Source organism: Numenius arquata, unplaced genomic scaffold, assembly GCF_964106895.1.
Source record: "Numenius arquata unplaced genomic scaffold, bNumArq3.hap1.1 HAP1_SCAFFOLD_38, whole genome shotgun sequence".
In the NCBI taxonomy this organism is placed as follows: Eukaryota; Metazoa; Chordata; class Aves; order Charadriiformes; family Scolopacidae; genus Numenius; species Numenius arquata.
Window position 1 is genome coordinate 865,914 of NW_027415315.1, and position 12,413 is coordinate 878,326.

Sequence of the window (12,413 nt, forward strand, 5' to 3'; positions counted from 1 at the left end):
ATCAGCAGACTTGCTCACGGTGCATTCAACTCCTGCGTCCAGATCGCCGATAAACGTATTGGATAGAACCGGCCCTAGAATTGAACCCTGAGAAGCAACACTGGTAGCCCTATTCACTGCAACCCTTTGAGCTCTGCCCTTCAGCCGCTTCTTCACCCAGTGATCAACCCAGAAGCTCGTCTAGAAGGATGCTGTGAGGGACAGTATCAAAAGCCTTACTAAAACCCAGAAAATCTACATCCACTGCTTTCCCTTCATCCAGTGGGCGGGTGACCTTATCATAGAAGGATATCAAATCAGTTAGGCAGGACTTTCCCTTTGTGAACCCATATTGACTGTTCTTTAAGTGCCTTTCAATAGGACCCAGTATAACCTTCTCCATAAATTTTTCCAGGAACTGAGCTTAGACTAACGGGTCTGTAGTTCCCTGGGTCTTCCCTCACACCCTCTGGGTAAATTGGAATAGCAATGGCTACGTCCCAGTCAGGGGGGACCTCTCCTGACTCCCAAAACATTTGGTAGGTGATCGACAGGGGTCCTGCCATCACATTCACCAGCTCCTTCAGTGCTCTGGGGTGAATCCCATCAGGCCCCGTGGACTTGTGAACATTAATCTGATCCAGTTGGTGCCTCATGATTTCAGTGTCCACAAATGGACAGTCTCTGTTCCCACAGCCGAGCTCCTCCGACTCAGGGGACCGGGCAGCCCAAGCTCTAGCTGCATTATTAAAGACCGAGGCCAAAAAAGCATGGCATGCCTCTGCTTTCTCTTCGTCCCTATTAGTCAGATGACCATCTTCAACACGTATTGGTCCAATGCTTTCTTTTGACCTCCCCTTGCTATTAGCATACTTTAAAAAGCCCTTCTTGTTTTCTGAGACAACACTGGCCAGTTTCAACTCTAATTGAGCTTTGGCCTTTCCTGCCTTCTCCCTGCATATACGAACCACAGCTCTGTAATCTTCCTGCGAAGCCTGACCCTGCTTCCAGAGACTGAAGCATTTCTTTTTCTCCTGAACTTCACAAGGCAGGATCTGCAGTTCAGGAACTTGGCTCATTAACATGCAAAACGCCCTAACAAGCCAAGCCTCTGGGCAGTTTTCAGGAATCCCTCGGTTCTTATGCAGTTACTGATCGGGATTTCAGAAGTGACAGTATCACAATACTAAAAAATAAGAAACTATTTCTTCTCTTTAATATTTTATCTATTTTTTTCTTACACGTGGGGTGATATCAGCAATCTCCAGTCAATATTGATCCTGAATGTCTCCCGATGCAGTTTGAATATGCAAGTCAAGACCCTTTATGTCAGACTCTCCACGGGCACTCGTTTTCTCAGTAAGGTCTGTAGCTGCACGTTTCAGCTCGTTGGCACCAATTCCCACCTGCTTTACTTGGAGAGCGAGCTGCACCCAGACACAGAGGGATGGTTTTTTTGTTCACAAAGAAAAACAAAGGAAGGCAGAGTTCAGTAAAGGACAAAGGACATTCTTCAGCCGTACATTAAGTCCACTTTACCTCCACTCAGACCCACTTCCGACACTGGATAGACTTAGACCAAGAGGAAACTCAGTTTTGTGTCAAGCAGAGATCCCAGCATCTCCCAAAACACTCCCTGCCCTGCACTTTGTTTGATTGTCCATTTCCGTTCTTTGCACACAGTGAGACACAGACTGAAGTCACGAGCTCCCTCGATTCACAGAGGGCAGCAAAGAGACAAGGTGAATTAAATGCTCTCCTTTGAACAGCCAAATCTGCACTAAGCCCTGTGCCTCTGGTTACTGGAGCACCGTCAGGCAGACTCTGCAGCATCTACACCCACTCATTTTGCATTCCCTGCAGGGTGAGTTACATGTGCCTCCGGTGTAGGTGAAGGCAGGGATGAGAGTGATCTCCTTTAACATTGGACACCTTGGGTGCAATTGCCCAGGCTTCCCTTTCGAGCCAAAGGAGAGAAATCAGTTGTCTCAACCGAGACGCCTTGACCTACCCTGCCAATCACCCAGCGCCTGCTCCAGAGAGGTTCCTGTAGCTCCTGGCTTACATTTCCCAGTCCCAAGTGGAAGCTTCAGCGTCTCCCATGCATCCTGGAGGAAGAAGCCCCCGCCCGGTGTGGGCAATCGAATCAACCCCTGATGGAAGATGTCAGGCAGAAGTTGCAACATATGCCGAAAAGGCCTTGGTGTAACAGGAGCGTAAGAAGTCTTTGACACTGGTCTGCAAATTCTCATGATTGTTTTTCATGGGACATGGACCAGCAAGGTGATGACACTTTCTCTGCCCCTATGTACATATAGATTTATGCAGCCATTTGCGTAAACACATTTCCTCCCAACACACTGAATGGACAAACTCTGTTTCGAGGACATGTTTCTATCAGGACATTTCACATCTCCATTTCATATTTCATATGGGGATGTGAGTGGAGGCCCCGGTGTGATGTGCCTTGTGTTCCTGGACATCTACTGCGTAGAGAAGGGGCAGAGCTTTCCTCGCTGCAGAGGTGGCAATCAGTCATTGCTGTTAGGAAAATTTGCAACTGGCCTGCGCTGACCGAGGAGAGAGGCTGAGACACCGAGTACAGAATTACAAAGCAGAAATATTTATTCATGGGCTTGAGGTGTCCCAGCTAAATTGGGGTACCCCAAATGTAGTTTCACATGGGGTTCTTACACCATTCAAGCATTCAGGTACAACAGGATTTGACTAATGACTATTTAAGAGACACACTGCCGATTACTAATCATAGTGAAACTTCAGAGAGCAACTATATTTCTGCAGTGTTAACGTCCATCAGCATTCTCCCTGTGGGTCTGTCTATAACAGATGTCCCTGGAGTTGGTCCTGCGATAGTTATTTATCTGCGATGGCAGATGTTGGGAGTGTTTCAAAGCTGTGCGAGAGGGGAATGATATGATATGAGATATGAGCAGGGAACTGCAAGCTCTAATGGGGCAGTTCTTAGAGACAGGCCAACATCTCAGGGATTACATATGAGCCTGGTGGGAAATCCTTTGGCCGAGTGAAATGGCAACTGATTCCCCCAAAAGAGGCCAAGGGAATATTTTATCTACTCACTATGTTCATGTCAGTTTTTAGAGGTATTCATTTGAACAACTGCAGTCCTGTGCCATAGGGAGAGCAAGGCCTCTCTCTTTTCCATCAGCTGAGTTTACCAGAGCTCAAGTGACTACAGGGGCATTTGTCCCAGGTTCAGCTCCCTGTGGCCGGACAGAATTCAGGGCAGCTACTCAATGCAATGTTCAAATCCAGGGCCACAGAGTAACATGAGATTCCAAGGCTGGCCTGGACCACACGGGACCTGCAGGGAAGCAGTTCCCATTCAGGGTGGATGTGTCACAGATGCCCCAGACGGCATCGCAGAGAGTGCGATTGGGTGCCCGTTCCCTCGACTGATGCCTTCTATCAGAGGTGCCAGTCATCAGGTGGCATCAGAGAGGCAAGGTCTGTCCCTTCTCTACCCAGTAGCTGCAGGCATTGCATGGACATGAAACACGTCACACAGGGATCTTTACTCACTCCCTTGACGATACAATCAATGAAAAGACCAGTTTTCACTGTGTGCCTGGATACATCTTGTCCTCAAGGACAGCATTCTCCTGGCTCAGCAATGGCCCCTATCAAAACTCAATTGAAACTTGAAAAGGAATTCCAGGGCACCAAGATGAGCTTTTGGTAATTCCGGAACCGTTAAAGCAGAAGAAGAGATAACATGGGGCCACTGCTGAATTTAGTAGGAGACGGTGTAGATAGATCTGAGATACTCTATGTCCTCTTTCCCCGAGTTGCCACCAGTGAGGTCTCCCAGCTCTTTCTGCTTTGAGGCAGGACTCTGGAGGAGAAGAACGAGCAGTGGACGGGGACCAAGCCAGGGGCTACCTGAGCAAACTACACCCTTACCAGTCCATGGGACCTGAGTGTTGGCATCCAAGGTTGTTGAAAGAGTGGTTATAACCAGGAGGTGCTGGTCTGTGATGATCCCAGTAAGAAAAGACCTCAGACTCCACAAGGTATCTTTTAAAATGCTCTTCATGAGGGGAGCGCTGTAAGGGGAGCATCACAGAGGCAATCTCATGTCTGTTTCGATGGTGAGAACCCCAGGAGGTGTAGCATTGAATGGGCCTTCGACCCAAATGCAGCAAACCATGCAGACAACCATGTAGACCCCCTCCATAGCAGACAGTCTCCTCTTTTGGTCATTCAAACCACTCCAGGATTTTCTTACAAGGAAACAACACTATTCGTCATCTCGACAGTCAAACAGACAGGACGTTTCCATGAGAACTTCCTGCAGCAGTGCCGGGTACAGGGAGGGCCACGCGGGAGGCAAAATGTCTGGTACAGACTGGGACCTTTCTGCAGGCTCCTGTGTGACAATGTGCTGCTGAGGTTGTCCTGTGGCCAAGGCATCTGTGCAGCACAGCCCAGGGGTGAAGGCCACTCTGTACGTACAGCCCAGCCCAGCACAAACTGCTCGATGTACAATGGTTCTTCTGGGCAGGATCACAGCTCAGGTTTCCCCGTGAGAAGTCAGCTGAGGTGCTGTGGCCCAAATATGCACTGCCAGGAGGAGTCCCATGTCTACTCACAGAACTGGGATGGTTTGGGATTGAATGAGATGTGGTGGGACATCTTGCTGAGCTGTGGTGCTGCAATGGAAGGGTACAGGCTCTGCTGGAGGGAGTAGCAGGGAAGAGGACGACCAGCAGAATGCCCCCTGAGTGAAGGAGCAGCTCAGATCTATGGAGCTCCTGTATGAGATGGGTCAAGGTTTGAGTGAGCTTGTGTGAGTGAGGATGAGAGGAGAAGCCAGTAAGGGTGAAAATGTCTTGGCCATTATAATCCACTTGATCGGGCACAGTAGGCAGAATAAGTCTTCTAACAGCAACCTGAAGAAGTCTCCAAGTCAATGAGCAGGTTCCTATGGGGAAGAGTAGTTGCCCTGGCATTCACTGGCCAGGCAAAGACACAGGGTGCCAGCAGCCTGGAGGACCTTGGGACAACTTCTTAACACAGCCGCCAGGTGGGCAAACAAGGGTGATGCTCACCTGGACCTGGTCCTGGCAAAAAACATAAAAAAAAAAAAAGAGTGGTCAGGGAGGTGTGAACCTGGGGGCTGGTGAAGCAGGAAGTTGGAGACACTTGGTACAACGGAAAATTTAAAAGTAGAGATCACTGTGGAAGCCCTTGATGTGCTCTTCCAAGCAGGAAGGCCACGTCCTTACCCACATCCCCTACAGATGGGGCTCCTTTCCCTCTTGGCATGTTCGGGGCTCTTCCTGGGGGCAATGTGATTGGGAGTGTGTGTTGCCAGGTGCAGGTCAGCAGTAGGGCACCTCCCAGGATTTATGGGGGGTGGCTGAGGAGGCAACGAGGCACTGGAGCTGTAAGGACCTTGTGTTCTCTCCTGGGTCTCAGTGGAAGAGACAGAAGCCATAGGCAAGAGAACAAGGGTCTCAGATCTGTTGGGGTGTCAATGCCCCACCAAGGCCCTTGGCCATCCCCACCACAGCTACGCTGTCCTGTGCCTGTGCCTGCTTCCTTGTTTCCAACTTCAAAATACTGTGGGTGTCTGAGGATTTGCCAATGCCAGTGAGTTCCCCACATCTCACCTGGTTTCCTCCAAAGCCTTGCTACTGCTCATTTATCCCCAAGATTTCCAAGCTCCAGAATCCTGGAGAATCCATGCCAGAATCCTCTCTGTAACTCCACATCCCAGCACTGAACAGCCAACCCCCAATATTCCATTTCTTCTTCCTGCCTTTAGCACACTCACTGCTCCCCCCCCCACTGCTCTCTCCCTGCACGCCCATGTGTCTCACAAACCCTTCCTCTGCCCCTGCAGTGCTGAGACCTCAGCCCAGGAGGTTTGTGCATCCTCCAGGCTCATGGATGTTTCCTGAAGTCCATCCAAGTGTGGGCAGTGAAGGAGGTGAAAGGAGCAAGTTGTCAGCCCATGGGGCATTCCTAAGAACAGCCACCCCCAGCAGTGGGCATTCCCCATCCGCCAGGCTGAGGCAGGCACACAAGAGATGAATGTCTGTATCACCCCTGGTTTGCAGAGGAAGGGTCTTCCTTCCTGCCATTGTCCCAGGACAAGCCTCTTCCTCAGCCTCTGCCCACAAACATCCACTGCTTCCCACGGCTGGCTTCAGACACGGCTGTAAGGATTGGCTAAAGCCATCAGCCGTCCCCTTGCTTCTCGCTGACATTGCTTGACCCTCTCTAACAGACTTACACGTGGCCAATCACCACTGCTCAGGGCCACTCGCCCTTTGGAAGAGCATTTTGGACTTTCCTGGTGCTTTTTATAATCTTCCTCGCTCCCTCCAGAGCACATGGTGGGCTTTCTTGGCCAAACAGGGCCTTTTTCACCATCTCTTAAGAAACAGTTGTCTTTTTATGATCCTCTGTGCAGGAATAGTCATCCCAGAAAAGCACCAAAAGTATCCAAATAGCAGTTGAGTGAAGTGCCAGTAAGAACCAGGTGAGCTCCCCCCATGGCTGTGGCTCCCTGGCAAGGAGCCTCTTCTGAGAAGGTGATCCGGCCTCTGCCACTCTCTGGAGAGGGAAACCAGCAGCGTCTGTGCCACACGGGGACACAAGGGGTGACTTTTGCAAGACCACCCTTCATCTGAACCACTTTCAATATGTACTTCAGGATGGGATATCATACCTTATATGGCAAATACTAATTTAATTGCCTTTGTCCAGATTTGCTATTGTGGAAGTAGACTGTTACTTTAACATTTCTTTTCATCATTATTATTATTTTTTGCCACTCTAAAGGAAATCACAGAATCACTGGAAGGATCACTGATGCTTTATCAACAGAAGACCCGCCAGCTATGCATCTCAAGAAATAGGATGCCAGAGGTCAAGAGAAGGATGGGTTGGGAAAACTCATGGGATTTGGGAAACTGAAGCGTGTGCCCCTCTCCCCGACATCCTGCCCTCCTCCGTGACCTGTGTGAGAAACTCCATCAACTGGGTCTGAGCTCACAGTCGTGTCAAGAAAACGGTGTGTACCTGCAGCCAATGTTGTCCTTCCAGTTCAGGATTTGAGCTCCCACTTAAGACCAAGAAGCCCAAGGATCCCAGTTCCTAGAGGGCCAACTAATGAGGACATCCCACAGGCTGGGGGAGTTTTTCTTTACTGACAAAGATTTTGTTGACTTTTTTTCCTCCCTCTTTGTAACTTGACTGTCAGAATTCATGCATTGAATCTACTTTGACCCTTTAAAACTGTCTCTGTGAAAAACTAAGCAGGCATAGTTCTGTATTTGTTTGTTTTTTTTTTTTGTCCCCCCAACCCGACTGTATTTGGAGCATTGAAGAGTCTTTCCAGATTTGGAGCGTTTTTTCAGAATGTCTGCTCCAAGAGGGGAAATATCTCAGCCTGCAGATGGAAGGACAGGAGGAGGACAGCATCATTCAGGCTCAAAGGGAATTGGAGGGTGTCTTGACCAACCTCCCATTGAAAACAGGGTCAGACCTGAAGGGTCAGGGCTTTGTTCAAAGATGTCTGGATCCCTTTCCAGGACAGAGCTGTTGCACGCTCTCTGGGAAACAGCTTCCAGTGCTTGACTATCCTCATGCTGGAAAAAGTTCCTCCTTATGTGGCTTGACCGTCCCTTTTCTCAGCCCATTGCCTCTTGTCCTTGTATCTTCTACCATGGATTTGACTCAGGCTCAGTCTTCCTGGTAACTGTGCGATGCTGCTCCATGTTCCCCCCAAGAGCTCCTCTCCTCCAAGCTGAACAAGCCCAGCTCTCTAAGCCTCTTCTCACAGTACAAGCTCTGTCAACGTTGGTGTCCCTCCAGTGACCTGGCTCCACTTTGCAAGGTCTCTCTGGCACGGTGTGGTGTCAAAACCTAGGGAAGTATTCTGGATAAGGTGTAACAAGTGCTGAGCAGACTGGCTGTGCTCCTGCAGCTCAGGAAGCTCTTGGCCACCTTTGCTGATGGCTCATGTTTTACCCCACAGAACCCAAGGGCCACCAGAGCCTTTCCCGCAGAGCTGCTGCCCACCTGGGCAGTCCCTGGTCTCTGTCATGGCATGGGTTTAGTCCACCTCCAGGTCAGGACCTATTGGCTCTCTTGGAGTTCCTATCGGTCCATCCCTCCAGCCTGTCTAGGTCCCTCAGGATGTCAACCTTGCCCTGCAGTGCAGTGTCTGCTCTCTTCCTTGTGAGGTCACCTGCAAATGTTATGAAAAAGGACTCTCTCATACACTAACCCAAAGACAGCCCCCCAGCTTGTAGAAATCAGATCCTGCCCTGTCACCCTCCTGGTGTGCTGCCTCACGATAGGATAAGGAAAGGCGACTCTTAGGATTCTCATGGTTCTCATGCCCAAGTCTTCTCCTGACAGGAGAAATGACACTGCTGGAAATGAATCTCTCCCACAATCTCTCCCATCTCCTGAGAGAACATCAGGGCTGACTTCATCCTGTTTCACAGCTGGTTCTCCTGAAGCCCCAGGGACATCTCCGGGGATCCCAGAGGGGGCAGAGAAAGTGATGCCTTGGGCTGTTCCTTGGGCTGTTGCTCTGCTGCTGAGCTGGGCCGGGCTCCTGGGATGGAGGGAGCTCCTGGCCATGGGGCAGCGCGGCAGAGAGACAGCTCTGCCCAGGAGCAGCTCCTCTGCCAAGCGCAGCAGGGCTGAGGGCACTGCCTGCAGGCACTGAGAGACAACTTGTGAGGCCAGGAGAGCTGAAAAGCATTCAGGAATGGATGAAAGCTGAGAGCTCACTGGGGGAGAAACCTTCACCGCCCTTCACAAAATAAGTCTCTGGCTGCAGGGCATTGACTCTGCAGTTGCTGGAGGGATCCAGAAGCTGCACAACCCACAGCCCGTGGGATCTGTAAGTACAACTCTCACAGTTTCTCTAGTGTAGAGGAGAAGGAGAACTTGTGGAGCAGGGCTTCCCTGCTGCAGGGGCAGAGGGACAGGGCGTGATGTTTCTCTCTGGTGCAGTATAATGCAGAGAGGCTTCCTGGAGCAGTCTCCTACAGCTGGCATAGCCCGTGTCTCATGTGATCTGTCAGGAAGGCTCTCAGGGATCTGTTGGTGCTGAGAAGGATTTTCTTGAGAGCAGCGGATGCCCACCACATCATCAAAGTGCCAGGACGTGTCGGCTGCCTTCTCCCAGGGATGGCTGCAGGGCTGTGAAGGTGGGCGTGCAGCCAGGGGTGCCCAGGGCTGTCCTTCCGAGCAGGGTCCCTGTGTCCCAGGGAACTGTGTGCTGGGGCAGGGACTCTGTCTCCTGCCAGGGTCAGCTCTCAGCCTGCCCGGGGAGCTCCCCATGGCAGTGTGGGGAGAAGCTGTGGAGGGAAGGGGTGACCCCAGTCTGGGCATGGCAGGGTCCTTCTGCAGTCGAGAGGATGCTGCCTGGGTCAGGTTTGCTCACAGCTCCACATCACCCCCAGGACATTTGCAGAGGGTCCTTTTGAAGAAGGACACAGAGGCAGCCTTTAGCCAAAAGAAATGGAATCTGTGCTTTGAATTTTCCACTCTTGGTTGGTTAGATGGGCAGTGGGAGATCTGAATTTACATCTCCATTCCCATGAAGGCAATGAGACCCCAGTTTTTGTTAGCACTTGTCCGAGCTGCTCCTTTAGCCCGTGCACACCCAGAGATGCCCCTGGGCCATTCCCTGCTGCAGAAGGTGTCTGCAGGGCAGAGCTGAGCCCTCAGCAGCTGGGATGGAGTCTCTGAGCACTGAAAGGGAGGAGACCTGGGGGCAGAGAAACAGCCCCCAGCAGCGACAGTGCAGGCAGCAGAGGCATGGGCAGGGAGTGAGAGGGAGCTGCTACAGGAAGGGTGATGGGAGGGGGGATTCCAGCACCTCCCTGCCATCCCCTGCAGCGCAGATGCCTTCCCTGCAGCAACTCCCTGGTCTCCTCTCCCACACAGTAGAGTCCCCAACCCCTTCATATCTTGGGGGCTTAGTCCTGAGTCTCCCTCCCAGCAGCCCAAGCACCAAAGAGGAGAAATGCTCGCGTGTCTGACTGTGTCTCCCTGTCCTGCCTCTCTTGGCAGGAGAACTTTGGCGTGTTCCCCTCTTGTCCCTGCTGCCCTTGTTCCTCCCCTTCTTTTGGCTGTGGTGGGGGGTGAGGATTCAGGTGCAGCTGAATGCTGGTGCTGCATCCTGTCATCCAGGTTTATCCATGGAGGAAAAGCATCCAAATTGCTGAATATCTGGGTCTCTGGGGACTGCACTGTGTGGGGCTGAGGGTAAGTCGACCCTGCCATCAAAACTCCTCATCTATAGGACAGTGGACTCTTTCCTTGGAGCGTCCTGTTGGGTGCCACGCTGCCCTCCAGAAGGGCACAGCTTTCCCACGGCATCTCTGTGTTTTCTAGGAACCCCACGGAATCGACGTGACAGTGGCAAGGCCATGTCAGTCCTGCTGGAGGGCTGAATGTAGGCAGCTGCAATGAGCCCTCTGTGTCCCCGACTGGGAGGGGAGAGCTGAGATCCTTCTCGGGTCCAGCGAGATGGGGTGGGGGGTTGGGAGACCTCCACTTGTAAATTTGGCTCTTCTTCTCTCAGCAGTGTCCATTTCTTCTCAGGGGAACATCTGGTGTGATCAATCTTTCTCCATCTCAAAGTGGTACCAGCCCAGTGTAGCTGAGAGCAATCCCGATGGACAGACGGGCTGTCCTCGCTCTGCACGGAGGGACAGTCCCCTTGGCTCTTAGGACACACAAGGTTTTGCTCGGGGCATATCAGAAATGCCAAAGATTTCTGCCTTAAAAACACTCCTCGGGTGTGGTGGGGAAAACTGAAACAGATCAAACAAAAAAAGTCCGACCAGCTCTGCTCTGCCGTCGGGCGAATTGGGAGTGACAAAGCTGAAAAGCCCTTTGATGCCAGGAGTGGATTTAATCAGAGATCGCCCCGAGTTCCTGTTTAACTATTGCTGTAGGGCAGGAGTGAATCCCGCAGCGCTCACAGCTCCCTGATGGATCGTCAGCCAGCACCCACCAGAGTGTGCAAAATGGAAGTACTAAAGGTCTTCTTGAAATGGAAAAGCCAGTTGGGTGGGTCTCTAAGAGAAATTGAAAACTTTTTTTTTCTGAGAATTCTGCCCTGTCTTCTCACTCTCTTTCCTTCCATGGACAGGTCTCCAAGCCTGCTGAAAGAAAATGTCCAACAGCAGCTCCATCACCCAGTTCCTCCTCCTGGCATTTGAAAACAAGAAGGAGCTGCAGCGCTTGCACTTCTGGCTCTTCCTGGGCATCTACCTGGCTGCCCTCCTGGGAAACGCACTCATCATCACCGCCATCGCCTGTGACCACCGCCTCCACACCCCCATGTACTTCTTCCTCCTCAACCTCTCCGTTCTTGACCTGGGATCCATCTCCACCACTATCCCCAAATCCATGGCCAGTTCCCTGTGGGATACCAGGGCCATCTCCTACTGGGGATGTGTGGCCCAGCTCTTGTTCTTTTTCTTCTTTATCACAACAGAGTATTCCCTTCTCACTGTCATGTCCTACGACCGCTACGTTGCCATCTGCCAACCCCTGCACTACGGGACCCTCCTGGGCAGCAGAGCTTGTGTCCACATGGCAGCAGCTGCCTGGGGCAGTGGGTTTCTCAATGCTCTCCTGCACACGGCCAATACATTTTCCCTACCCCTCTGCCAGGGCAATGTCCTGGACCAGTTCTTCTGTGAAGTTCCCCAGATCCTCAAGCTCTCCTGCTCACACTCCAGCCTCAGGGAACTTGGGCTTCTTGTGGTTAGTTCCTTGTTTGGTTTGGTTTGTTTTCTTTTCATTGTGGTGTCCTATGTGCAGATCTTCAGGGCCGTGCTGAGGATCCCCTCTGAGCAGGGACGGCACAAAGCCTTTTCCACGTGCCTCCCTCACCTGGCCGTGGTCTCCCTCTTTGTCAGCACTGGCACATTTGCCTACCTGAAGCCCCCCTCCATCTCCTCCCAAGTTCTAGATCTGGTGGTGGCTGTTCTGTACTCGGTGGTGCCTCCAGTACTGAACCCCCTCATCTACAGCATGAGGAACCAGGAGCTCAAAGGTGCAGTGTGGAAACTGATGACCAGATGATTTTCTGAAACAATAAGCTGTCGTCTTCTACAAATCACTGTTAATGTAACTCATTATATGTCAAGCTCATGTACTGTAGTTTATGTCAGTTTTAATTCTGTGTTTAGGCCTTTGTTTGGTTTTTGTTGTTGTTTTTTTCTTTTTTGCTTTACTTTGTATAATGTTTTCTACCAAAAAAACCAACTTGTTTTGCTGTTTCGAATTATGCATTTTTCCAAATTTGTGAAATCTACATACTGTATAAATGAGGACCTGCTCTCTCTGTGGATTAAAATAAAATATAGAACCATCCAGCGACCTGTTGCCCAAAACCCTTCCTC

The 12,413-nt window shown here is 51.2% G+C and overlaps 1 protein-coding gene across 1 annotated transcript; it reads left to right on the forward strand.

Annotated features, from left to right (window-relative positions):
- Positions 1–11,295: 11,295 nt before the first annotated feature.
- LOC141478607 (olfactory receptor 14J1-like) lies at positions 11,296–12,093 on the forward strand (the record flags this gene model as incomplete). Its single annotated transcript, XM_074167635.1, has 1 exon — positions 11,296–12,093. A coding segment is annotated over one exon (798 nt), but the record flags the coding sequence as incomplete, so codon positions are not given.
- Positions 12,094–12,413: the final 320 nt, after the last annotated feature.